The sequence below is a fragment of the Camarhynchus parvulus genome, chromosome 13 (assembly GCF_901933205.1).
Source record: "Camarhynchus parvulus chromosome 13, STF_HiC, whole genome shotgun sequence".
Lineage (NCBI taxonomy): Eukaryota > Metazoa > Chordata > Aves > Passeriformes > Thraupidae > Camarhynchus > Camarhynchus parvulus.
The window spans coordinates 17,543,715-17,571,493 of NC_044583.1; the positions used below are offsets into that span (position 1 = coordinate 17,543,715).

The 27,779-nt window shown below is 47.8% G+C and overlaps 1 protein-coding gene across 4 annotated transcripts in view; it reads right to left on the reverse strand.

Annotated features, from left to right (window-relative positions):
* Positions 1-5,069: 5,069 nt before the first annotated feature.
* Positions 5,070-27,779, reverse strand: part of NR3C1 (nuclear receptor subfamily 3 group C member 1) — a 60,567-nt gene continuing 37,857 nt past the window's right edge. For 3 of the 4 annotated variants that reach the window (XM_030957785.1, XM_030957787.1, XM_030957786.1), the window contains exons 3-9: positions 27,559-27,722; positions 23,566-23,682; positions 19,440-19,718; positions 16,812-16,956; positions 11,352-11,482; positions 8,278-8,435; positions 6,807-7,438 (exon numbers count right to left, since the gene is read on the reverse strand). In XM_030957785.1, the coding sequence (XP_030813645.1) occupies positions 7,286-7,438; positions 8,278-8,435; positions 11,352-11,482; positions 16,812-16,956; positions 19,440-19,718; positions 23,566-23,682; positions 27,559-27,722 (1,147 nt within the window). In that variant the 3' untranslated portion in view covers positions 6,807-7,285. Of the gene's footprint in view, positions 7,439-8,277; positions 8,436-11,351; positions 11,483-16,811; positions 16,957-19,439; positions 19,719-23,565; positions 23,683-27,558; positions 27,723-27,779 lie in introns of all 4 variants that reach the window. The other variant, XM_030957788.1, reaches the window with a different exon arrangement.

A 27,779-nucleotide genomic window follows, 5' to 3' on the forward strand; every position in this document is an offset into this window, starting at 1 on the left:
ATGGACAATTCCTCATTCCCAGCATCCCATCCATCCCTGCCCTCTGGCAGCGGGAGCCATTCCCTGTGTCCTGTCCCTGCAGGCCCCTGTCCAAAGCCCCTCTCACGGTCACACAGAGGTAAGTGCTCATTCCCAGCCCATGGCACCGTGTCCCCCTGCCCTGGCAGCCAGCAGGGAGCTCTTCCCAAGGCTGCCCCAGCTCTGGAGCAAACAGGCTCGTTGTGCCCTGGGTACCTCAGCCAGCCCCAGCCCTGCCCGTGGCACTGCAGTGACACCTCAGTGGCACCGGGCAGGGACAGTGCCACCTCTGCAGGCCCCATGGATGTGGACAGGGATGGGGCAGCCCCATCTGCCCTGTGCGCAGCTGCCCTCCCTTTGCCACTCCCACAGATCCTGGAGATGCTTTGTTCCTTTTTAAAGCTCATTCATTTTGCTGCAGCCGTTATCATTAATATTTCTGAGTCTGGGAGATGCACGTGCTGCTTTTGCCTCTGTTTTACTGCTGGTTATTTTTTGCCAAGTTTGAGTTTGGCTGGGCTATCTGTTCAGCCACTGTTGTTGTTGGTTTTGCCCAGTTTTTGTTGAGTTTTGTTACCCTGTGTGGTACCCGGAGCGCTGCAGCCCCAGCCCCAGCAGAACCAGTGACATCCCCATCACACTGTGTTTATTATTTATTTCCCCAGCAACGGGGATATATTTAGCCCGAGAGCTTTGAGCTGTTTCAGCCCCATTCTGCTCAGCAAAGCCAGCAGTGAGCGGTGGCCGAGGGGCAGCAGGAGCCCCCCGGGACCCCAGCAGGGACCCCGGACCTGTCCTTGCCCTGAGCAGGGGCTGCAGGAGTTGGGGCTGTGAGAGCCACATCCCTCCAAGGGTTCCTTTGGACTCGCCAAGGCTTGGGCTGGGCTGGGTGGATTTTTAAAAATTATTTTTAGTAATTGCTGTGTTTGAGGCTGGCAGGCCAGCGCTGTGTTTGTTTGGGGTAGGAACACATGCAGCTTGGCTGCAGCCAGCTGGAGGAACTCTGCCTGCGAGCCAAAAAGGGTAAAAAGGAAAAGGCTAGGAGAGAAATGAGGAATTAAAAATGCTGGGTTTTAATTCTGGATTTGTTGTTGCAGGAGCCCAGATAGGCATGGGCTGGGGCCAGGGCAGGAGCCCAGGGTGACAGGATGGCAGAACAGGCCCCCTGCCCCATGTCACCGCCTGTGTCCCCTCTCAGCTCCTCAGGGATGCAGCTCCCTGTGTCCAGCCCCTGGCGATTCTGTCCCCTCCATGCTCTGCTCCTTGGGGACACATCCCCCTGGGCACACCAGGTCACCTTCCTCAGCAGGAGTGTCACCCCATCTCCTGCATCAGGAGCACAATTAGTGCCCACATCTGACACTGCCTCAGCAGTTTTGCCCCAACATTTTAATGTGGTTTGATCTCAAATCAACAGATCCCTTAATTAGAAGTAGTCCACTTGTTATTTTTTTAACCTAAGGTTCCCTGTTGTGACCTCAGGGAATATCCTTCATTATGCTCTGGGGCCGTGCCAGGCCTGTGATGGATTGGATGAGGCTATTTACTGCCACCTCCCTCCTCCAGGTTGGATTTTATCAGCTGACCCATGGGCTCAGGCACTGGACATCAGTGCACTCCCTTCTGATGGTTCCTCTCTGTGCTGCTCCTCCAGCCAGACTTTGACAAGTTCAATATTTACACTTTTTAAATTTGAAATGTCCATGTACTATATATAATATATAGTGTATTTTCAGGCTCACCAATAATTGAAGTTATCAGTAACCCTGGTGAGGAAATGCACCAAACCTGCTGGATGCTGGCAGGAGCTTGGCAAGAACACTGAGAGCATCTGGGAGCCCCTTTGGGATAAGCAGTACCATGCAGCCAAGGAGTTTTTTATTCTGTAAAACCCCAGAATTTGTGCCTGACACGGGCCAGCTCCGCGTGCCCAGAGCTCACGCTGCAGAGGGGACACGGCCAGGGACAAACCAGCCCCCTGGGGACCATCCCGGGGGCAAACACCAATTCCAAAGCTCAAATCTAAATGTCAGAGCTGTAAAAATGGCATTTAATGGCATCTTCTCCTAACCAGTCTGAAATGCCATCATTTTACTGGGATAATGTGAACACAGCAGAAATCATGAACTGCAATCACATGCTGGGCTTCACCCGAATTTCTTGGAAGCTGAAGATAGAGCTCAAGACAGCAAACAGCAGCAGAACAAGGCGGCAGGTGAGCAAGGGCAGCAGCCCCGTCCCAGCCCACCCCAGGGCCATGGAGCATGGGAGGGTGCTCAGGCAAGGGGCAGAAATCCCACAGAGGCTTTTGCTATCAATGCTTTTGTAAATGGAATGGGACAAAGGGGATTTCGGGTGGAATGTGACCACACCGAGGACTTGATGCACTTACCATGAGGCTGGAGCCCATCAGGCACTGAGCAGTTCTTTATCTGAGTGTCTGAGGGCTCTCCTTAAAGCATCTTTCCATAACTGTGGCCCAAATAAACGTGGTTATGGTAAATCCCCTCCTTGCCTTGCCTCTGAACCCCATCCGCAGCCATCCAGCTTGGGAATTACCGAAGGGAAATTTATGTAAGCTTTGTTTTAATTGCAAACAATTCAAAGAAATCGTTCCCTGCTGGGAACTCGGCCTTTTCTGCTGCAGTTAAATGAGATTTTATTACAGCAGGCCTGGCTCTGTGGCTCAAGGGGAAGGCTGAGCTGTGCTGGGGGAAAACCGCGGCGGTTTGAGGGGCTGGAAACGTCGGAAACTCCAACAGGGCAGGGAAGGAGCTCCATGGCAGCATCTTCTGCTCCAGGGCTGAGACCTCCTGAACCCGAGGGCAGCATCTTCCCAGCCAGAGAGGCTCCTTTCAGCCCTGCTGATTTACCAAGTCCTCTTCCCTTTTTCCTGGGTTGAGTTCTGCCTCTGCACAGGACCCCAGGGCAGCTCAGCCCCCACCACCCGACCCCTGCCCACACCTGGGGAGCCCCGAGGCTGTTCAGTGCATTTTATTTCCCTCTATCACTAATGTTTGGCAGCTGGCACCTGCCTTGGGAAGGAGCTTTTATCACATGCTGATGAGTATCAGACAGTTGGGAACCGCTGCAGTGACAAAATACACTTAAAATCATAGAATTAAAGACGGATTGAGGTTGGAAGGGACCATAAATTCATAGAGTTCCTCTCCTGCCATGTCAGACCCAACCCTCTCCAAGACCACAACAAAAACTCCACAAAAGCATTTTGGAGCCATTTAATGAAAAAAGCAGAATTTTATTATATGGTTTCTGTCCATTATTTGGCATTGCTGTAAATGGCTCACATTTACTGCAACTTCTGTACAGATGTGTGGCTTTGTATTACCAGAACAGCAAATTTAAATGAAAAAATAAATGTTCAACAATTCCACACAAGCTTTTACAGTCCAACATTTCACTGAGTAGGTGAAAACTACAGACTTGTTACTACAGAATTATTCAGCATGAATAAAAAACTACAACTTTTATTTTTAAACAGGAGTCACTGGTTTAATTTTTTTTAATGCTGTTTAAAATTGCTGTGATAAAAATAATGATTTTTTTAATAATGCCATACACTGGTATGATATAGGATTTGTCCCCAGTATATATCTTTTTGTTTAATATACAAAATAGAGTAATGACCCATCGCTGCCTCTGCTGTGGGCAGGGGGTTGGAGGTGGGGCGTTCCCACACTCTCCCAGCCTTCCCTCGGACACGAGGCCTCTGGAGAGGCCCTCGACCTTCACGGAAAATTTGGTTCCTATGAGACATCGATGGCTCAGCAAGCCCTGGCTGCAGACGGGGATGGGGCAGAGCGTGCCTGGTCTGTGACCATGAATCCCAGCCTGGACTGGGTCGGAAGGGACCCTAAAGCTCATCTATCCCCCCTGCCACGGCAGGGACCCCTTCCACCAGACCAGGCTGCTCCGAGCCCCGTCCAGGCAGGCCTCGAACACTTGCAGGGATATAATAATACAATCTCTATAAAACCTCACTCTAAGTCATGTCCCTGAAGTCCTCCCTCTCTGGAGTTTGGCCGCAGGATGTTCCCACAGCCCGTGTTCATCCAGGCACTTCCTCCTTCCCTACCTTTTCCTGTGGAAATGGCGAGGTCATTTTTCAGCATCGATTGGCACCGGTCCCCAGCCCCCCGGCCCCCCGTGTCCCTGTCCCCGTCCCGGTGTCCCCCTAAGGCCATTGCGAGTCCTGAGCTGCCCCCGCCTGCGGGCGGATCCGTGCACTTTGTGATAAGGCACTGAAGGGCCAAGGCCGAGTTCTCCCTGCTTTATCCAGAGTGCAGGGACTCCCCACTGCTACACGGACCACGGATAACAGGACACGGACTTCTCACTGCTGGCTACAGCACTACGGAGTCTCACTGGTGAAGTTTAAACTGAACAGCATGTACAGGACGATTCTTCCTCGAACATCACAGTTTCCTCTGATTCTCCTTAAATCCAGACTAAAAATGAATATACAGGCAAACAGACACAGGGGGCAGAGCGCCTCTCCTCCTATGTGACCGGTTCTCTCACGAGGGGATCACAAACCCCAGAATTTGGGCTGGAAGGGATCTTAAAGCTCATCCAGTTCCAACCCCCAACTCCACCACCTGCTGGAGTTCACGGCAGTTGGTTTTGCTGGCAAAAATCACAATTTGGGGTCCCTGCACCCTGACCCACACATGCTGTCCCCAGGCTCTGACTGAGGGCGCTGGGGGTGCAAGTTTATAAAACATTCTCCAAAGAAAGAGCAGGTTTCCCCTCCCCAGGACCCCCCAGCCCCACCAGTACAAACTCCTATCTGTATCGCAAACGGGCGCGGGACGATTCCCAATGACTTGGGCTGGAAGTGGTAATTAAAATCCTGACCTTTACCTATTACAAAATGTACATATTCCTTACAGATCAAAGAAGAGAGTGATTATTTTCTTTTATTAAAGATGCTATTTTACTCCAAAGTACTGAATATAGGATCTTTTTTAATAGGTATAACATTCAAAAAGAGCTTTAAGAAAGGATGAGAATTGAGTTTCCTATTTCAAGTTGGAAACCAAGGTCTGCTCAATGTAGAAATGTGCTGTGAACACCCCACGCTCTGTATTTACATATTGCTGGCACCTGGATGTGGATTATTGCCCAATTTCTAAGCTGTTTTTGCTGTCAGAGCTGCGACAGTTTTTGCAGCGGGGTCTGGTTCAGCCGTGCCTCGGGAGCGGCTCCCGACCATACAGATAGGAGTATATCCCCCCCAAACCAACGGGAATTGTACACAGTGATTCCATGAACACAACCCAACCCTACAAACACCCAGGAGCACAGGTTTCCCCTCTGAACAGAGCACTTCTTTGGATACCAACACCGACAGCCCCGGTGCTGCCTCCGGCCAAACCACGCACGACGGTTTCCACTCAGCATATCTGTGACCCCTACAAAAAATATAATTACATGTATCATGATAAAGCAATCTGTCATCTAAAAATCATCCTTATTATACACTATACAAGCTATTTTACAATCATTTAATAAATTGCTTTTAAAGCTGCAGTAGCCCTTCCCTTTTTTTCTTGGATCAGTGAATATACCGATTATACATATTTGAAACTATAACTAAATATAAAAATATATTAGGTTTTGTATTTTCTCAGACGATCTTTCTCATTTCTATTACACAAACGATCTGGCCACTTCGAGTAAAAATCAAATTTTAGAGTGGCATAGTAAGTATTTCAGTTTTGAGATACAGAAAATTGTTAAGGTGCATGTAGAAAAGGCTACTACAGCTTCTAAATGTCGAAAATATCCTCATCAATGGCAACAAGGAGAAATCCACAAGGCCTATGGGAATTTATGGCACGCCAGGAATTCAATGTGAAGGGCTGCAGCCTTACAAAGACAGAAAGTTTGACGGACAACTCTAAGACCACGAACTCAGTAGCGGAGCTCTCCTGCTCTCCAGGAAAGAGGATGGAGCAGTCAGTGAAGGGTGGAGATGTGGAATTAGGTCTCTAACCAGGTGAGTTCGGAGCTGGGAGATCCATCCCAGCTGCGTGGACAAGTCCCCGGAGAGGAGGATCCTGGAATCCTACAGGAGAACAGCCCCAGCCGCTGGGTGCACTCGGTCCTCCCCTGTCCCTGGGGTCTCCAGAAATTCTTGTGTGATGGCAGCTTTAAGTGTATAGAAAACGGAGTTTCTCCACACAGAAGTAAACTTTTCTGAAGCTATGCATATTTTCCTGAAAATTTCCTGATGGGCAGTCAGGACTGATCTTCTTGGCATCAATGCAGCCCGTGACTCTTTGCGTTATGGCTGTAGCATCATATGCAAAAATCAGGCTTCTTTTTTTCAATATATAAAATAACCTGCTCATTTACATCCAGTTAGGACTGGGTTAATTTTCTATGAATCTGCATATCCAACACTTTTGCAATGTACCAAAAGGATTTGTTTCATCTGGATCTACTGAAATGAGATTTGAGAGTGTTCACCCACCCACCCGGGCCCTTAGAAAAAACCCAATTTTTATGGCCACTTTGCCGGTTGAAAGCATTAGGTTAGAAAAGCCCAACCCAGTTTCACATTAATCTACTTGAGTATTTACTGTCTAGAGGTCATTTAGGAAAGCTACGAGCTGCCCCACCTTAAAAAAACCAGCTGTACAATAGGCATCTTGAAGTATTACAAAAAAATTATGTAAGAAAAAATGAACAAGCTGAGTTCACGGTATATAAAGTTAAAGGAAATTGCTAAAACCAGACAGTAATAGCTATAAAAGGCACAACTTCCCTTTTCTGATATACACTTGTAAACTTTCTTCAGGTTACATGCATAAACCAAAATACTACCTTAACTTTAAAAAAAAAATCCAAAACACTTTACTAAAATAAAAAAAAAAAAAGCCTAAAAAATTGTCTCCAGCCAACTGCAGCAATTAATTAATTAATTAGCAGAATGTTCGTAACAGCCTCAGAGCTTGTCACTGGTGGTTTGATGCATCCAGGGATGGTGCACGAGGGGAGAGAGAAAATTTCTGCCAGAACCACGATTTCCTTTCCTTTCCTTTCTCCCCAATCCTTTCCCCAACGCGAGAAATCCGCTGCTTCTCCAGCCTAACTCTTGGCCCTCTGTAAACCACATGTAGTGCATAATTACAAAAGAAACACCTGCGAGGACAAAAGGAACAAGTTCTGTAGGTTTTCTCTTTACAAAACAAAGCTATCGTGTGACGGTTTCTTAAGGCAACCCTTTGTGTTAAGGCAGTCACTTCTGATGAAACAAGAGCTTCTTGATATTTCCATTGGAATATTTTGGTATCTGATTGCTGATGATTTCTGCCAACATTTCTGGGAACTCAATACTCATGGATTTATCCAAAAATGTCTGGAAGCAAAAGCTCAGAAGATTTTCAACCACCTACGAGTGACAAGACAAAGAATTACTTGCAGATGAAGACGCTCAGAGAACATCCACCTCCCTCCTCCCCAGCTCCTGCCCACAGGATGAGGCTCAGGCAACACGTGCACAGGAATCCTCATTTAGTTCATTAATTATTGTCCATGGCATTTTGATATAAACCAACCAACCAGACTGTGCACGGCTTTACAAACGCTGAGGAGATTTGGTACCAATTCCCATTCCAGCAGGTAAATAACACACACATGGATAAGCTAAATGAGATCTTTCCAGGTGCCTGGTACAGTTACAAAGAAAAAAACAGTAATTTTGAGGTCTCCAAGTTACCCTTGTCTTAAACACTGCTTTGTGCTACATGTGTAATTAGAATTAAACTGCCAAAGGAGACGGTCTGAATTGGAAATTCCTTCAAAATTAGATCATGGCTAACACCACACATACTGCTGAGGCATTGTTTTAACAGAATTTCAAACTATTCCATAAACTCTTTAGTTCTTGGGCTCTGAGATAAGACTGCTTTTAAATGCCACATTTCTGCTTCTACTGCAGTCAGTTACAGCTCCTCTTTTAAAGCAAGGCAATTTTTAAAAACGGCAGAGACTGAAAATGAGATTAATTATACAATTAATTGCTGTGGATTGCACTGCAGAGGCAGCCTGAGAGGACCATGTTCAAGGCTCTCAATTTGCCTTTCGTGAGACAGCAGAGAAGCATGATCTCCTCCTCCTCCTCCTCCTCCTCCCCGATATTCGTCCCTTTAAAAAGAGCTGGAGGAACTCGCTGTCCCCGCCCCAAACGTATTTCTCTGGAATGCCTGCAGCATTCCTGTCAGGACTTACATCATGCATAGAGTCCAGCAGTTTAGTCAGTTGATAAAATCGCTGCCAGTTCTGGCTGGAGTTCCCTTCCCTCTTGACGATGGCCTTGCCCAGCTCCTTGATGTACGTCATGCGGATCTCCTCAAACAGGGACTGGCTCTTCAGGCCCTCCTTGGGAACTGCAACATGGACAGCCACCTTTACAACACTGCCACACTGAACTGGGACATGGTTTAAGCTCTCTTACATTAGCTACATGGAGAGGGAACCTTCATCAGGAGCTGGAGTGACAGGACAAGGAGCAAGAGCGAAATTTAGGGTAAAATATGGAATTCTTCCCTGTGAGGGTGGGCAGGCCCTGGCACAGGGTGCCCAGAGAAGCTCTGGCTGCCCCTGGATCCCTGGAAGTGTTTAAGGCCAGGATGGAATAAGATGAGCTTTAAGGTCACTTCCAACCCAAACCATTCTGTGATTCTATAAAAATGAGCAAAAGGAAAAGGACTTGGACTGACTGAAATGACAGCAGAGAGACAAGGAGAGAGCAGGATGGGACAGTGACCCACTGAACACAAAGCACAGGCCTGCTGCAAAATAAAAAATAACCCACAAAGGTATTCCACCAAAAAACAGCAGGAGGGGAACTGGACCACGGAGGCAACAACACCCAGCCCTGGAAGCACCCTGATGGAGAAGCACCAGGGCTGGAGCTGCTGTGCTCTCCAGCCCTGGGGAAATGTGACATTAGGAAGGTTCCTTAAAAATTCTGTGTGCCCAGGGTAGAGCAAGGGCAGGATCACAGGATGGCTTGGCTTGGAAAGGATCTTGAAAGATCATCTTGTTGTGAGACTCCTGACATGGATCAAGTAACGAGGCAAGGCAGTGACAAACTGGACAACAAACACTGCACCAGCCATGGGAAACTGGGCATGGACACAGCTTGTTTGGGACAGGGCTGGGCAGCTGAGGAGCTGGGACACAATCCCAGAGCCCGGGGATTCAAACCCAGGTGAAGTCCCTGTGCCTATCTCCTCCTGTGGGGATGGTCCTTCCACAGGCCAGGACCAACCTGGACTAATGGAGCATGGGGACTCCAGAGGTCCTTAAGGTGCTTCCCTTGAGGCCTCTCATCACCTCGGGGAAGTGGAAGAGTTGAAGACAGAGAAGAGAAAGAGCTGAGACAAAGGTGACCAAAAGCAGGACAGCAGGAGAGAGGCCACAGAGCACATTCCCTTCCTTAGGAAATCCAACCTTCCCTGCACTGTCTGCATCTGAGAGATTCTGGAATGAAGTCTCTTGTCTGTCTTGCCTACACAGGAGATGAAACCTGTCAACTGTTTCAATATTTCACATGGAAAAGGTCTCTGAGCTACGTCTGTGTGTGAGCTGCAAGTCTAGACCTGTGTGGGATTCCTGCTTTACTCCTCCTCCTCTTCTCTTGGAAAACTTAACACAGAAACACAATAAACAAATCCAAATTGTCAAGTCGTGGATTAAAGAGTTATAGAAATTTCAGCTATTCAATTGCAGAAGCTCCCTGATGTACCACTCACACAATGTATGTACTTGGCACAATGAGGATAAATTGTCTCCCACTGGAAATGGAGTGGAGAGGCCTCTGGGCAGTGCCAGCCCCTGCCCAGCCCTGCTGCTGGGGGGGCTCAGTCCTGCCAGCGCTGCCTCCTCACCACTTCTGCCATGGAAATTTCTCTGTGGAAATTTCCAGCTCCTGGGAGGAAAGCTGGCCTACACCACACCCGAAACACTTGAGGAATTTTTGGGAGAGATTTCAGAATCAAACAGGAACTGTTTGAAATCTGCAGTTTCAGGGAAGTTTTAAGTTCCTACAAAGCCCACGGCCATGAGAGGCTGCAAGTCTCCTCTGAAAAGAGCCCTTGTGCAGTTCTGGGCTTGGCAGCGAGGCAGTGCTGGGCACTGCCAGGCTGGTGGGGCACTGGGGGAACCGGCCATGGCACCCTCACACTGCCCACACCCACCACCCCTGCCCTGATATGGGAGCAGTGCTGGGGCTCCCAATCCTCCTGCTCCTACCCAGAAAGAAAGCCAAGGTGAACAAAATCTCCTTTTGTACGAGAATCAATGCTATTATTCACTGGAAACATTAAAGATAAGGAATGTTTACACCTTCAGTGTAATAAACTTTATAATATTTACTTATCATCACATTTCAGGTCCCTTCCAAGCCAAGGCACCTGATAAGGACGATGCACAAGTACCAAAGTCTGTTGACAAATCTTCACTTGCTCTGCTGCTACCTTTAAAACACACTGGCAACTCTGTCACTGCTCTGAAGCGAAGCCCTCGTGCCAGGCAGGAGCAGGAACACGTCAGTCCCTGCCTGAGCAGCTCCCTGGGGATCCTCTGAGTGTGGGATGGGATCCAGGGGATGGGATGGGATGGGATGGGATGGGATGGGATGGGATGGGATGGGATGGGATGGGATGGGATGGGATGGGATGGGATGGGATGGGATGGGATGGGATGGGATGGGATGGGATGGGATGGGATGGGATTTCCCAGGACACAGAGGCTGTGCTGGAGCAAGGTGCCCAGCTCACATCCACCCCAGCACTCTCACACCCACTCACACCCACACCCACTCACACACACACTCACAGACACCCCAGAACACTCACACTCACACCCACCCCAGCACTCTCACACACACTCACACACTCTTTCTCTCTTTCTCTCTCTGCTCTGTGAGTCCCTGGATTGCAGCTGAGCCTGGGCTGAGCTCAGACCCTCAGAGAGCTGCAGCCCCACAGAGCAGGGGAGAACAAAATCACTGGCTACCAGTGCTATCAACAGAGGGGAAAAACAACACTGTGAAAGGTATTTACACATAATCACTTACATTAGGTTAGTTGATTTCCGTATATTCTAAAGGACTATTTTTGCCACTGCCCTTTGAACTTTCATGCAGTACAGACAGAATTTACTAAGCTGTGACTTGTTTAACTCCAGCATACCCTAAAAAATGTAGCATATTGTATAAATCTATCTCACAATACCTATTGCAAACCCACCACATGTTTGTGAAGAAGAAAAAGCTAGGTATGGAGCTGTTCACCTACTTGTAGAGAGGAGAAGCAAGGTCTTCATGCAGAGATACTCCTCGTAGGAGACTTGGAGGCGGGACAGCTCTCGGGCCACCATGAGCATGTGTTTGCATTGTTCATACATACATGGGAGATTCATCCTCTGCCTGAGGAATAAAAGCACAGGAATTAGGGCAATGTCTGGCTATCTGCACGCTCTGGGTCTGTCTTTCCACGCTGCAGATGAGGAGCTGTACGTGAGCCAGGGCATAGCAAAGGAGGCTCCATTCCCAGGGTGTCCCTGAGGTGGCTGCCTCGGTGGCACACATCAAGGCTGGCCCCGAGGGCAGGAGGAGCCCTGTGACACCCTGAGTGCCAGGGCCTGTACAGAGGGAGCCTGTCTGCACCAGGGCCTCAGCAGCAAGCTCTGCTCTCAGCAGCCCAGCACCAACGTGGCACAGAAATCAAGTTCAGACCGAGTTCCCCGAGCCTGGCGGTCCCAGAGTCTCCCATGTTCCCAGGGAAACACATGGAGTGCCACACTAGAGCTGGGATTTCTCTAATTCTCTCAATGCCTTTGAAATGCGCACCTAATTGAATGCATATTTATATATTTAGGAGTATCTTCCTGTAACTCCTCAAAGTGACTTTATACTTGTGCCCATCTGTGTTCCTGAAGCAATGACCAGCACTGCAATTAAACTTCATTATCTCTGTACTGTAATAAACTTGTTTCTAACCATAAATGGAAAATCATGTTGACAAGCAAAGGCAAATCTTGGAATCAGAATAACAAACATTATATTTCTGTATATCTTTTTTCCTATTTCAATGAAGCCTTGCATCAAGACAGGAACTGCTTTTATCTAATACCTCATCTGACACAGCAATCTTGCTTATCTGTGCTCTTACAGCTGGTTATGGTGAATATTGCAGAATTAGTTTTGAGTGGGAAATGAAGAACAGACTAATTCTGAACAGTGCAAGACAGATTTATGATTTTCCATGGGTTTTTGTAGAGAAAAAGACAAGCAAAATAACTCAATGCAATGAGTACAATCTCTCCGCAGTGATGCCAGCACCTCATTTTTTGCTAATAACGTGTCAGCTTTCCTTGGTATCACCTATACAGCAATATTATCTACACAGAGACAAAATGGGATCCCTGTGGGAGCTACGAGTAAGATTTGGTTATGAAACAACAATTCCTCCAAAACTGATCACTTTTCCATTCTCTCTCCCTTAGACCTTCCAGAGGATTATACAATGGGACAGATGTTCCCTCACAATCACCCTGGGAAACCCTGGGTGGGAACAGGGTTTGCCCATTCTCAAGGTGCAAAAACCAGGGGGATCCTGATGGCTTTGGAAAGACAGAAACACAAACTACTGAAACGGCAATAAAGCAGACCAAGCACTAGGGTAAAAGCCCAGCATTTCCCAAATGCAGCTGTTGGACAATTCCTTGCCCACAGAGCTGGGCCACGTGTGGCACTGCCCCAGCCCTGCAGCTGCAGCTGCGGGCACTGAGAGCAGCCCAGACACCCCGGCCCCACCTCGGGTCCCACCACCAAGGAGCAGCAGCGCACACAAGGGGATGCTGCACGACCCAGGAGTCAGGGCCCTGCTGGGCTCTGGGACGTTCTCAGGGCACCTGGCACAAAGCCACCACTGGGCCAGGTGACAAACGCTGTCCTGGCCCCTCTGGGCTGTACCAAAGGGCATCTCACACATTTCAAATTGAGTAATTTAAACCCATTCTCTGCCAGGGCTCAGCAGTTTTCCTCATGTAAAACTGTGTCCACTTCTGGGCAGAAGGTTAAAATAAACATTATGAAAAGGGTCAGCCTGTTGTTTGTTTCTGCCTGCTGGGAATGCAGGCCCATGCAGGAGGCTGAGCATGCAGGGGAAGGCACAGAGCTTTGGGCAGGGCCAAGGCTACACAACCTCCCAGAGCACGGGAGCAGCCAGGGCCCCTGTGCCCAGTGACAGAGCACAAGGAGGTGATTCACCAGCCTGTCCACGTCCCAGGGCTGGCACAGCCCTGGGAACAGCTCCCAGCCAGCCCCATCAGGGCCAGGGCACATCAGATGATCTCAGCTGGCACAGGGAGCTGTCCTGGGGGCACAGATTGGGACAAGGGCAGGGCTCAGGGCTCTGCCTGATCCCAGGTGCCCTCCCTGCACAGGGCACTCACCGGCCCCACAGATCCCACACAAAGCAGGGAACTACACTCGGCTTCCCGGGGTGCTACACTTGGCTCATGGAACAGACACAGAGCTCGACAGCACACATCTGCCTTCCCAGGGCACCAGCACTGAGCAGGCTGCTCCAGCTGGCCCCTCCTTGTACCCCCACTGCCCATTCCTGTGCCCAGCCCAGGCCTGGGCACAGGGGCATGGACAGGGGGATAGACAGGGGGATGGACATGGGGATGGACACAGAGATGGACACATGGGGATGGACACGGGGATGGACACGGGGATGGACACATGGGGATGGACACATGGGGATGGACACATGGGGATGGACACAGCAATGGGCACAGGGATGTACAAGGGGATGGGCATGGGGATGGACATGGGGATGGGCACAGCAACGGGCACAGGGATGGGCAGAGAGATGTACAGGGGGAAGGACATGGGGATGGGCACAGTAATAGGCACATGGATGGACACAGCAATGGGCACAGCAGTGGGCATGGGGATGGGCACAGGGATGGGCACAGTAATGGGCACGTGGGCGAGGGAAGCACGGCAGGGATTTCGCACTGCTCTGAGTTTCCCAGCCCAGCAGAGCTGCACAGCACCAAACCCCAGCAAACAAGATGCTGCTGTTCTGAAAACCAGATGGCACCGACTCCACAGAAGGAGTTACAAAAGAATGCTGGGGAAAAACTCCGGGGAAAAAGGGAACTGACAAAGCACTGCTTACAAAACTGACCTCACTTGTTGTTTTGCTACTCCCAGCCAGCAGCACAGCCACCCTGCATGGCACATGAGAGCAGGAGGACAAACGCGTGACCTCACTCCGCCCAGCAAGGAGCTGCAGTGACGAGCACGGCCCCAGCGACAAAATCCTGGGGCCCAGGACTTCCAGGAACTTGTGTCTCCAGCTGGACAGCAATTAAATGGCATCTGCTACTCGAAGAACACCACTGTGCTCTGTCACTGTGCTCACTGTAATTTTGGGCACCCTGTGACATACCCAGAGGACGAAAGCTGAGACAGAAGCAGTGCCAGCTCCAGCAGGGCATGTTTTCAATCACAAACTGGGGAAACAGTTATACAATACTGCAAAATCACAGGTTTAAACCCTTTCCAAGTACTAAATAATGGCCTAAAGCCTAAGATTTATTCAGCTGCCAAACTTTTCAACAGCTTGAATCAAGTTTCATGTGTATGTGTATAAAAACACGTATAACATATATAAAATTGCCAGCTAGTATAGACATACCTCCATAAAAAATAAATAAATTATAGGAGTACAGACGTAAAAGCAGAATATTCAATATATACTAAATTTTTAGGAGAAGACTGAGCAAATGACTAATATGCCAGTTTAAAACATAAAAAGAGAATTTAATCCTCTTTCCTACCACAGACTCTGAGCTACTGGATGTTGCTGCTCCATGTAAGCAGCAGTAAATACACAGGAACACACTGGACAGGGCTGGCACAAGGATAAATGCACGAAGGGCTGGTGCTGCTCAGATGCTTGAGCAGATACATGAGGCTAAAGAAAGTCTAATTAATCCCATAAAGAAATCAATCAATAAGTGCAGTTATGTCCAACTGAACCACCAAGTCTTGGACAGATGGGAAGCTTCCCTTTGAGAAGCTGAAGACACTGAACTCTACCAAACATGAGGGTAAGTCCTGAAAGCTCAGGAACAGAATAAATGGTTTCTAAATCCCCTGTAAAAGCCCGGGGGAATTAAGCAGGAGCAGCTGCCCCTCTCTGCAGCCACGGCAGTGTCCCCTGCCCCAGTGCAGCACCACTGCCCAGCCCTCAGCTCACCTCCCCACGTGGGCACAAACCCAAAGCCAAGGGATTTATTTCTGTCTGCCTGCCCACAAGGTCTCCCTGCAGGGCTCTCACGTCTCCCTTGGTGTTTGTCAGGTTCTAGCCCGAGGTGGCTCTGTTTTATTGAGGGATGGGACATAAAAAGTTACGACCAGAGAGTTTTATGGAGAACCTGTAGCTCACTGGAAGGAGCTGCAGTGCTCTCAGGCAGCTCAGTGTTTTATTGCAAACAAATGTCACTCTGATCTACGATTCACCAAAGTGTAGCTGGACGGAATTTGGGAATTACTGTTTGCTGGAACAGCAGTACCCTTTCGTTTCTGGGGGTTTTCAAGAGTTCCAACACCTAACAGTGAAGCTCTGTGGTTTTGACCCACTGATAAAACAGCAGGAGACCTCTGACTTACAGCAAATTAGATGTTATTGCACTTAGTGACAACATCAATTATTTCAATTCCACCATATAGAGACTATTCTACTCCAGAGACACATTCTTAGCACTTTAATAAACACAAGGACACAGATAGGCCCTCACCTGCCATCTCCTCCTCAGCTTTTTTTTTAAAAAAAAATATTATTATGAGGCAATGAGTACAGTTTATAAAAGCCTGGATAAATATTTACAATAAAAAAAAGCAAGGGAATAAATAAATTTGAACTATAAATCGCTGATTCTACAGAAAATGTAACAATTATTATATTGTTTTAAAACACAGAAAATATTTGGGAGATCGGATTTTGAAGTGAAATAGGACCAAAAATATTAAACTGTGCCAAAGCAGGCTAAAAGTATTGCCTCCATATCAAAACCAGAAAAGAGACACATGAATAAGATCCAACCACCTCAACAATCTCAAATTCCCTCTTCCCCTCTTCTGCAGCACAGAATTACTGCACAACACAAGCCTGGAAAAGTACAAGGAAAACGATGTGTGGTGCAAGAAAATATAGGTTCAAACATTCCACCAAATTCAACTCTGCTTGAAAATCGACAACAAAGTTCAACAAGGAAATATGGATCAGGCAGGTTGTTCCATCTTTAACCTTGTCTTTTCAGCCCTAATTCCATCAGATCAGACAGAAATGTTTCACTCTGGCAAACCCCGAGGGCCATATTGCCACTTTGATACACTAAACAGACAGAACATTATGCAATTTGCCAAACTTTTCTCTCCATCCCAGGCATATTTTTAGCTGTGACTGTGTTGGCTCTGATAAAATGAATGATTCTAGTTAATGGTGCAGGAACAGTCACAATATGGAATGTTAAAGCACAAACACCTCCCACAAAAACTTCTGGATATAAATACACTTAATATCTCGATTACCTTCTGTTTGACTTAGTGGGAAATGCTAAGCAAGCTGCTGGAGAAAACCAGGGGGAAAGGAGAGGTGCTGGGGGTGTGTGTGAGCACTGAGCAGCCCCCACCCACCCCCAGGCACAGCCCAGCTCTGGCAGCTGCCACTCACTCGTTAATGATCAGGTCTGGAGCAAAGCACAGCAGGTTGCCATTGGACTGCTTGTAGGACCTCCAGCCTAAAGCAAAAGCCATCAGGAACATCCAGGAGTACTGCAGAAGGGTCATTTGGTCATCCAGGTGCAAATTTCGGAAACCTGGAGAAATACAAATGGAGGGGGGGGATCAGGGTGTCAGCTGCAAAAAAGCAACAAAGGACAAAAAAGTTGCATGGCTTGGAAAAGGAGCAGGGTTATGAGCAGCACAACTGCTGTGTTATCAGTGCACAGGTACTACAGGGAGTAAAAGAGATGTAATATTAAAAAAATCACAGTAGATGTGTGTGTGGTTATCTGGAGCTGATGGTCAGTCAGATACATCACAAAGGCAACAATTACAGTTCACATACACTGTAATTCACTGGGCTGCCTTCCAAAAATAACAGGGTTAGCTCCTTTTCACAAGAGCAGCCTGCTAGACAATAAATGATTTAATACCAAATGTTGTTCTTATCCAACAACAACTGCACATTGAACCTACAAAATAAGTACTGCACTAGTTACCAGCATGAATTGCTTCTAATCTCACATGTAGCATGAACAGAGCCAACTGAACAGAGAGGAAATGAGTAAAACCTGGCAAATGGCTCCTCAAAGAGTCTGAAAATGCCACCAGCTTTGGATCTGCAGCACCAGCTCATATCAGATCCAGCCTACACTTACCAAAAAACCATCGTGCCATACGGAGCCATTATTAGAGCCTGAATGCAAGTTGATTTTATCTATTTTTATTAAGCATCTGACATCTAAAGAGCTCATAACATCTGAAGAGCTGCTTCCTGAAGCTGTGCCAACAGACAGAGCCAGTGGATGAACGTGTAACTAACTTGGTGGGTCTAAACACAGCCCCTGCCTTTGGAGCCACCAGCAATGACCAGCTGCTGCCTCCACATTACAAAGGAAGGGTTTCAAAGTGATTCCAGTCTTTCTGGGTCAAACCTTGAAATGTGTGCTCAAACCCTCCCCAGGAAAAGGTTATTTTGAAATCCCAGCTAAAGGGTTTGGCAAGGAATGCTGGCGTGCTGTCAGCATGGCTGATGGGCTACAACAGGAGCAGGATATACAAATTAAACACCCATGAGGAACCACCTCAGCAAACAAAAGAAAAGAGATAAAAATGATAAGAATAGTTGCCATTAATGTAGCTATTAAAGAGAAGATTGGCATTTTCATTGAGAGCATAAGCTCTAACCTGAAGGGTTTGGCAAATTACAAACATCTCTGCTCAGCAGAGATGATGAACAGAGAAGTGTTTTATAAAATGGAATCTAAATCTGGATCTGGGAATACCAGATGGTCTCCCAAAAACCTGTCCCAGAAGGAAGTGTGTGCACGTGAGCCTCTCCTGGAGCAGACTGAGCTAATGCAGCACAAGTGCCCAGTGCAAACAGCCCTGACACAGAATGCCAGAATCACTGAGGGTGGAAAAGTCCCCCAAGATCACTGAGCCCAACCTGCCCCAGCCTGTCCACCAGAGCCCACACAACTCTCCAGTCACATCTCTGCTGGACATGGATGGATTTGAGTTTTCCAGCCTTTCCTTCCCACTGTTAATTTATTTCCCCTGCTCAAAGAGACACAGTTATGACTCATAAATCTCATTATCAGGCTTTTTTCTTTTTTTTTTGGCAGACCTGTTCTGTGATGTTATTTTTGGGCAACCTATGCGTCATGGAGGTGTTTTTGCCAGGGATTTTGAGAACAGGTAGTGAAGAGCACTGACAGGGGTGAGAGGGAGATAAACACTGGGCTTTTTTCTGTAGGAACAAACACCTGCAGCTCCCCATGGCCCTGGCCTCTCCAAGACAGATGCCACATGTCACATCCAAGGCTGAGATCTGACATCACTGCTGTGTGTCACTGCATCTTTAGGTGGGAGCCAGAACAGCAGCAAACCTCCCTGTCTGCCCAGGTACGAGTCAGTCTGAGCACAGCTGGAGGGAAAATAACACCTTGACTTCCACCCTGGAGCTGGACAGTGAGAGGGAGTTGGGGAAGATCCACCCATGAACGCAGACCCAATGAGCCAGCACAGTGATGCTGGGCTGCAGAGTCAAGAGAACCTCATTGCTAAAAATATTCAAGAAATAATTGTTTAGTGCCCAGAGCAGCTGTGGCTGCCCCTGGATGCCTGGAAGTGTCCAAGGCCAGGCTGGACAGGGCTTGGAGCAGCCTGGGACAGGAGAAGGCATCCCTGCCATGGCAGGGGTGGCACTGGGTGGGCTTTAAGGTCCTTCCAACCCAAACCATTCTGGCATTCTGTGAATCTGAGGTGGAGACAGAACTAATACAAATTGTTCTCTGTAATACTTTTACAACAAATACCCATTTAAATAAGAATTTCAACATTCAATGGTCAAAGTGTTGGAATAAATTAACCTAGTTTGTGGCAAACAAATGTTTGCATCTCCAATTTTTTCTGCTTCTCTGCTCCAGAAGTACCTGAGCCATGAAGAAGCCCCGATACTACCAACAGTTCATGTGCACAGCTTTGAAGGCAGAAAGGCAGATTTAGGTTGAACAGGGAGCCAGGAAGGCAGATTGAGGTTGAGCAGGCAGCACTCCCTGTGCCTGTGCCTCACCTGGGATCGCCTTTGCCCACTTGACCGCAGCGACCACCTGGCGGCCGCCCAGCATGTTGAGCGTGGAGAGGATCCTCCAGCTGGAGTCGGGCAGGGAGCTGTCGTAGCCTGAGTAGAGCACCTCGGGCTCGATGACCTCGAGCAGGGACACCAGGGTGGGTGTCAGCTGGGGCAGCGAGGCGGGCACGATGCTCTTGCTGCCGGCCGCCTCCGGAGCCTCGCGCGCGCCCGCCGCGCCGCCCTGCTGCAGCCCCTTGATCTTCTTCTTGGTCTTGCGGGCTGCAAAGGGTGGGGAAGCCACAGGTGAGGGCTGGAAATGGCCACGCAGAGATAAACACAGCAGAGGAAAGGCTGCCCTCCTCCCCCTGAAGCTGGCAGCAGGGCAGCGGAACCCGCCCGGCATCGCTTTGCAAAGTCAGGAATTTCACACTCATTCCCAGCAAACTCCCAGTGAAAATAATACCTTACATTTTAATAAAAGTCACATTTATGCCAGTCCTTCAAAATGTCCAGTTATGTCTGCAGGTACCTCACAAGGCTGAGCCTAAAATGCAAGGGTGACCCTGAAATAAAAGGCTCAATCCCACCACTGGAAATATCTGCAGGACTGCACGCTTTAAAAGTTCCTTTAAATAGCAAACATAGAAACAAGGCAAAAGAAAGGAAAAAAAAATATTTAATGGGTAAGAAGTTACTGGATGTCTCAAGCCAGGGAAAATGTTTCTTTTCTAAAATGCTGGGCAGGAGGAGCTTTTTCTCTTGCCAGCTCTCTTGCAAATAAATCACTGCTGCGTAATTAAACCATAAAACTCATTCGCCAAATAAATAAAACATCACACAGAGATGTTAACTGTAAACTACAAAAAGTTGGAGCAACAATTTTATTAGCATCTTGTCCCTAATGGAGTCTCCTGCTTGGCTCTGGCTCTCCTGGATGCAGGTGGCCACACGGAAGGAGCTCGCTGTTCAACAGAGCCCAGACCAGCCCAGCTCCTTCCCTGGGTGCCTCAGTTCATCAACTCATTTCTGCTCTGCAACTCCTGAGAGAAATCCGTAGCCCACAAAAGCATCATATAACGTGGTCGTGCGTTCCAAGTCCCTCCTGAGCCATTCAGAATCCCTGAGCACCCAAAGTGCACCAAGGCTGCAGTGGCAGCCCCCAGATCCCCCTCCTGGACCCGCTCCTCCCTCTGGCTGCAGCTGAGCCTTCAGAAACCAACTGCCAAAGACAAGGAATCCTCTGCAGACCTTGTACAAACTGCATTGTCCCAAAGTTCTGTAGACTGGCCACATGTGCCAAGCCTGCCATGAGGGAATAGCAAGAGTTGTTTCCTTGGAGCAAAAAGCTTCTTGTTATTCTCGTCTCAATTTTGAAATGGCTGCTTCAAAATCCTTTCATATTCTGGCTTTTTTTTTGCCCCATCATCCGTGTTCTGAAGAGCAAATGAACTGCTTTGACTTAAATTTAGAAGCACATGCCTTCAGCTTCCTGCAGACACCTGGATGGAGTATTTCCAGCCCAGAAAGCCTGATAAAATTATAATCAAAATAAACAGATCTGATAAGACAAATTATTATGCAAGAATTTTTATCAGGCTGTTACCAGTTCTGACTTAGATATATAGCTGTACCTCACAAAAAAAAAAAAAAAAGAAAGTTGAGATAATGTATTTCTTTGCAATTAATTTTCAGTAATAAAAAGACCACTAATTTAAAGCCAACTCCTAAGGGCACCTTACAGGAGATAACCCCCACAGATAAACTCAGCACGGAGAGAAAAGCGTCCAAGATTTTCTGTTCAAAACAAACAAACCCCCCCAAGCCCCAGCCTCCTGCAGTCTGGCATCCACCGGAATGCAGAGGCTTCCTCCTCCCTGCCTGGGGGCAGATGGCCCCAGCACCTGAGCCAGGTGGGCGAGGGACCTGCCACCACCCCCACGGCCACCAGGCACTGCCCTCCTCAACTGGCAGCCAGAACCAGCCCATGCAGGCAGAGCAGGGCAAAGAAATGGAAAAAAATAAAGATTCCTCAAAAAACTGAAATAAATTCCAAGCAAAGACTGCAGGAAAAACTAATTAATTGCCAAGTTTAACTGTAAAATGCAGCATGAAAAGCCAAAAAAATTATGAGACCGTTTTTTTACAGGCATAAAACTTAACAATAAATCTTTTCTTCCAGCACATCACAAAGAGAGAGGGTGCCAAGGAACACCAATTAATGGTGGGAGCGGAAATGAGAACTCAAGGAAATAAAGGCTGGAGTACAAAATATCATCTTTGTGCTGTGTAAATCTCTGGTACCTGCAGCCTGACAGTTTGATGTTTTTCCAGTCCCCTACGCCCCAAAAAACATGCAATAGAAAAATGAAAGTTCCAGAAAAGGATGACATGCAGGGCCAAAAGGACGACTGATGGACCTGAGGTCTTTTCAACCTTAGTGATTTTATTATAAAAAACACTAATAGAAAATTATCAAGTGACTAGAAAGAGCCACTTTTAATGGGTCAATTCAAATACTGCATGATAGAATGAATGAATGAATGAATTTAAAAATAAATTCGTTTTCTACCCAATACCTAACAGTGATATCCACTGTAGGCACCAGAAACTGAGAGAAACCCAAAACAGGGCAGGCTCCTGGAAAAAGTGCAGCAGGAAGTCAGGAGAGTGCAAGGGGCCCAAGGACTGATGGGCTGGACATTGGGGTCTCTTCTGACCATTCACTGGTTTGCTACAACCACTGTTTATGCACTGGGGATGCAGCTGGGGACCTTCTGAAAAGAAATTACTGTCTAAAAAACATGCAAATTTAATTCTCTTTTGAACAACAGTCATTCCTAAACTGTGACCCTAAAATAGACAAGATAAACTGGATTTTAGTCTGTTCTGCACTTTATGCTGCCTCCCAGTTTGCTTTTCTGCATGACCACTTCTCCATCTGTTCAGATCTGTCCCAAAACTCCTTGTTTTCAGGGTGTTTTTCACCCTTTCACACTACTCTGGGTTCTTCCATTCTGTGCTCCTGAGTTCCTAGATTCCTTTTCCTTCTCAGCCATAAAAGCTTCCCTCTCCCCACCCAGGAGAAGTGGTGCTGTGTCCTCCTGAGGGAGGCTGGGAGCCCAAGAGGAGGGATGTGCCTACCACAGACACCAGTGTGTGCTTCATTGATCTCTTTAACTTATCACTTACACCTCACCAAGGATGTTAGCACTGACTGAAATGAAATTCTGTTCATCCTTGGAGCCGACAAATACATCTCTGACATTTTTATTTTATCTGACAATTTTGATTACACACGTACCACCAGGACAACTGCACTAGTAAGTGCTGCGTTAATCTCTGCTGCTCAGGGAAAAATAGCAAACATTAAATGAAGCTGACACTAATAAAAGTGCTTTATGCCATTTTACAAGTGCTCCTAAATCTCTGGTTGATGTGGCCTTCAGATTCTCAGGAGTCATTCAGGACTCAGCAGAGAACAATGATGTGGTGGTATGTTAAATTTAACCACCGCTTTCTAGGGAGATTTTGTCAGATATTTAAGAAGTGTCCACAGCATGAACAGAAGTACTTCAATTTTCCTCAGCTGGAAGATGTAATCCCCACTCCCATCCCTGTCCTCCATGGTCTGTGTCAGGTCACTCAGCACACCCTCCCACAGGTGTTACCCCTCCCTCCAGGTGTTCTCCTAGAGCTCTGCTGTCCCACATTCCATGAAAAAGCCACGAGACGTATGTGCCGAGAGGGATGAAGAACAACCCCTGCTTGTGTGCGTGCCTCACTTGGGCTGGACACACAGAGCCAGCAAGTGAGCACAGACAGGAGAAGGTTCAGCACAAGCCCTGATGTGTCTCGTTACAATGCCCAGAGAATGCAGCACGCACTGAAACTGGCCCCAGCAGCTGCAGCCAGCAGTTTCTCTACCAGTTACCCCAGCAGTTGCCCCACCAGCTGCCCCACCATTTGCCCCAGCAGTTCCCCAGCAGCAGCCCCAGCAGTTGCCCAGCAGCTGCCCTGGAAATCCCCCCAGCAGTTGCCCCAGCAGTTGCCCCACCAGTTGCCCCGGCAGCAGCCCCAGCAGTTCCCCAGCAGCTGCCCTGGGCAGCCCAGCAGGCAGGGTGGGTACCTTCCAGGTTCATGCCCGCCTGCAGACACTTGCGGTAGCGGCACGCGGGGCAGTTCTTCCTGCGGATCTTGTCGATGATGCAGTCGTTCCTGCCGGCACACAGGTAGTTGTGCTGCCCTGGCACAAACACAGACAGACAAACATCAGCTCCCCACGCACAGACCCGCTCAGCCCTGCCCCAGTGACAGTAAGGAGCACAGCAAACCTGCCCTGGCTGCACTGCCTGCCTTGCAAAAACATCGGTGCCCACCTGACTTCACGTATCCAAAGCCATTTCTCATGTTCAGATCTCAAAGCCAATACATTTAGGTAAAAACATTATTTCCTATTTGTTAACACCAGGCAACTTCTATTTTTAAAACTATTTCCCCTTGCATTTACCAAAGCCGCCTTCTACAGCAGGTTTCCCATTTCTCTAAATAGTTTGACAAGAGACATAAATAATCTGCACAAACCCACTCTGAGAAAACACTTGTAAACGTTTCTACAGAGCACAGACACAGCTTCATCAGCTGGACAGTCATGAAACCTTCCTGCAACTTACAGCCTGACCTGGACAAACCAAATTCTCTGACATTTTTATGGACTGACAGACTCTGAGCAAAACTGGCCCTGAAAACACAACAAGTTGAAGTACATAAATTAAAATAACTGTATTGCTTAGCTGCTTAGAGCAGGGCAACAGAAGTATCTCTTCTTAATTACATGAGTTATGTGAATGAATGTCTGAATGTAACTTATTTAGGGAAAGGTATTACCAAAGAATAGATCCTTCTCCCAGACAGGGGTCAAGGAGCATGTTTTTCCAGAGGGCAGAAAGCTGCAGCCTGTGCTTTTACTCTGTATTGCAAAGTACTGACAGTACAATATTGTGAGAAACAAACAGATTTTCCAAACACTGAATTATTAACAACAGAGTCCAAGAGTTTTCTCACAGGAAAACAGCTTGGAGAAGGAATTTCTTACAAGTCAGCTGTGAAAATTATGGGCATGCAGAGTTCATTCCTATGGCTTTGGCCAAACTTCTCCTGTGAAGCGTCTCAAGCTGATATTCCAAGGAATGTTTTTCTGAATGACTGCCCCACCTCTTCCACTCAGGGAAGAGGAGCCTTCCTGACCCTTGTGCCAGCTTTGTGTTTAATTAATGCAGACAACAGATCCTCCACTCACCATTCTGGTTGCCATTAGCATCCTAGCACACAGAAACACACACAGAACGTGAAGTGATGCCCATGTGCCAGCAATGCAGTGCAGCAGAGACAACAACAGCTCCCTGTCCCTCCTGTCTGATGAGAGCACAGTTTCACACATTAATACAGGCACTCAGGTGAGGCTGCTCCTGAGCTGCTCCATTCTATTCCTAACAAAGAGCTTCCTCTCCACAAATGCTTGGTTTCTTCTATTCACTGCTCACCTATTCTTGCCTTTCTTAGGACCAAGCTACGCTATTTGTACTGCATTATACCAAAGCCTCTTGTCCCATGACCATTTTGGGGGAGAATGAAGGGAAGCTGGTGCTCCATGTCCTCCTCCTGCCCAGGGCTGTGCCAGCAGCCAAAGGAACGTGCTCCAGTTCTCTCTGCTGCTCAAACCCAGGCACTCCACAAATACTCTGCTAAAAACCTGGAGTGAGCCAAGGCAGGAGTTTCCAGGGGCATCTGGGGCACACAGGGGCATTTTTCAGAGGCTGGCCAATGCCATCCCATCCCATCCCCATCCCCAATCCCATCCCCATGCCCGTGCTGCCCACAGCCCCGCTGGCACCAGGGCTCTGACACACTGTGGCACCAACGGCTCTGTGCCCATGTGAGCACAGCAGCCTAAAAAAGGTTGGGAATTGCAGACAAAGGACTCTGTAAGACAGACTGGAAAGTGCTGACGAAGAAGGCTGATCTGGAGCAGAGCAGGAGGGAGGTGCTGGGGAGGCTGCAGGGAGGGAGGTGTGAGGAGCTGGGAGGATCCAGGTTCGTACATTGGGTGAAGGGCTGGGAGCTGAGCAGGGCTGGGGCTACAGAAACTCAGTCACGAGGGCTCTGGGCTCTGAAACACCACAAAATCAGAATAGAAGAAGCTATCTCTGGCCAGCCTGGGCTCCTGGAGAAAGACCTGTCTGCCTGAAGAACTGCACCTACACTGACAGCGCTGTCCCACCTTCACCCTTCCTCTTCTCCTCTGGTTCTACTCTTTGCTGAAAAAATGCACTTTATACCGACTTCTAGACACTGATACTTCCAGTTTCTGTGACTATTTCTGTCACAGTACACAGGCCTGGAGGCAAAGGTGGAAAAAAGGGCTTTGGCTAAAGGCCGGATAATGAGTGTGCAGAGTCAGCTTGATCTGAGCACTAACAGGTGCCTGGCAGCCACTAATAAAAAGGATATTGCAGAAACAAATTCTTTTTACATGTGTTCCTAATAAGAAAAATGCCTATAAAAGACAAAACCGAATTATTTGTTCCTTAAAGTGAGAACTAGGACTAACGGATCCTGGAAGCAGTCCTGCAAACATCCATGTCATGGAATGGAAGGGTTTAGGGTGCTCAGTCCTTGGTGCTGTGGCCCAGCTGACACGGTGGTGATCCATCAAAGGCTCCACTTGATGAACCTGGAGGTCTTCTCCAACCTTAATGGTTCTGGGATTCTGTGAGAAGTGGGATAATTTGTGGCACAGTCAAAATGGAAGCAGAGGTGAACCTCGAGGAACTATTGCCACAAGCCTGCTTGTACTTTTAATATCAAGACAGTTGATTTATGGTATGTCAAACCCAAAAGGAATCACTGAGGTGATTCCCTCCTGTTTCAATACTTTTGTGATTTATTTAAGCTTGAGAACAGGCAAACCCATGGCTATGGCACCTGTCCAGCTGCCTTGTAAACTGTCTTCTGAGGGATCTCTGGTGACCATGTTTTAATCAAAGGTACAGATGATTATTTGCTTTGCACTTGAGCTTGTACAGCCTTGTTATACCTCAGCTGCCACAGAGCCAACAGCCCTTTGTGACCAGCAGAAACCACGACATGAACTTGACTTTGCTAATCCATCTGAGGTGCTCTGCCCTTCCACGGAGTTCCCCATGGCACCTGGTGAGCCAGAACTGGGGGAAAGTGCTGCTGCTGAGGACTGAATGGCGGCTGTCCTTGTCAAAGAGCCTTCTCTCTGCTCCAGTGACCCCAGCTTGCACAAAGGTCAGCAGAAAGAGCCTGGTTCAGAGAGGGCTGCACGAGGGAGGCACAAGACAGGAAACCCTGAGGGCCAGAACTAGGAATGATGTTCTTCAGACCTGAGGAATCACCATCTTCCCAGAAACACTGGGAATATGCTCCAGCTTTTCTGCACGTGATACTGAAGCACAGTCAGATCTTGAGGTACAACCTAGTCCCTCACAAATGGCTCCTGATGCACCCAAAATCCACGCAGCCCTTATTCACATTAGTTTTTCATCACCTCTGTTTTCCAGAATGGTTTTCTCTAATCACAACTGGACAGAAATCTCAGTGATCCAATCCCACACACGTCCCTGGTACCCAGTGTCCCTGCAAGCAACACCCAGGGCCATGGATGCAATTCAACCAACAATGTTTGCAGGATAACTGCAATAACCTCACACACAACAGATTTACCAAGTTCCACGTAAGTTTTCTACATAAACCAACTAATCATAAATTGAAAAATCACAAACTTTACAAATCCATTGCACACAGACAAATATCTGTATAAAACTGGGACAAATAAACAAAAACAACAGTGAAAGAAAATGAAAGAGACAAAAGCCAAAACAACAATAAATTCTTTTACACAGAGTGAATGGGAGCATTTTATCAATGTGAATGGAATCCATGCTTTGGATAATGCACCATTATCAATGTGATTTACCATGACAAGATCAGTGATCTAATGGATGGGTTGTTCAGTAGGATTCTGGCAAAGCCATGGATGCTGGGTTTGAAAATGGATGATGTGCATGGGGATCTCATATTGATAAGGAGGTCCTACCTTCCACTGCCCTTTTGAAGAAGACTTTGCAGCTGCCACACGTCAGGACACCGTAGTGGCACCCCGAGGCCTCGTCGGAGCACACCAGGCAGAGCTTGGGAGGTGGTCCCGTAGTTGCTGAGGTTGTGGATGGAGAAGAGCTTACATCTGACCTCATTCCAGGGCTGAAAGAAAGCAGAGAAATACCTTTAATTGGGATAAAGGCGAGCACAGGGCTGGTA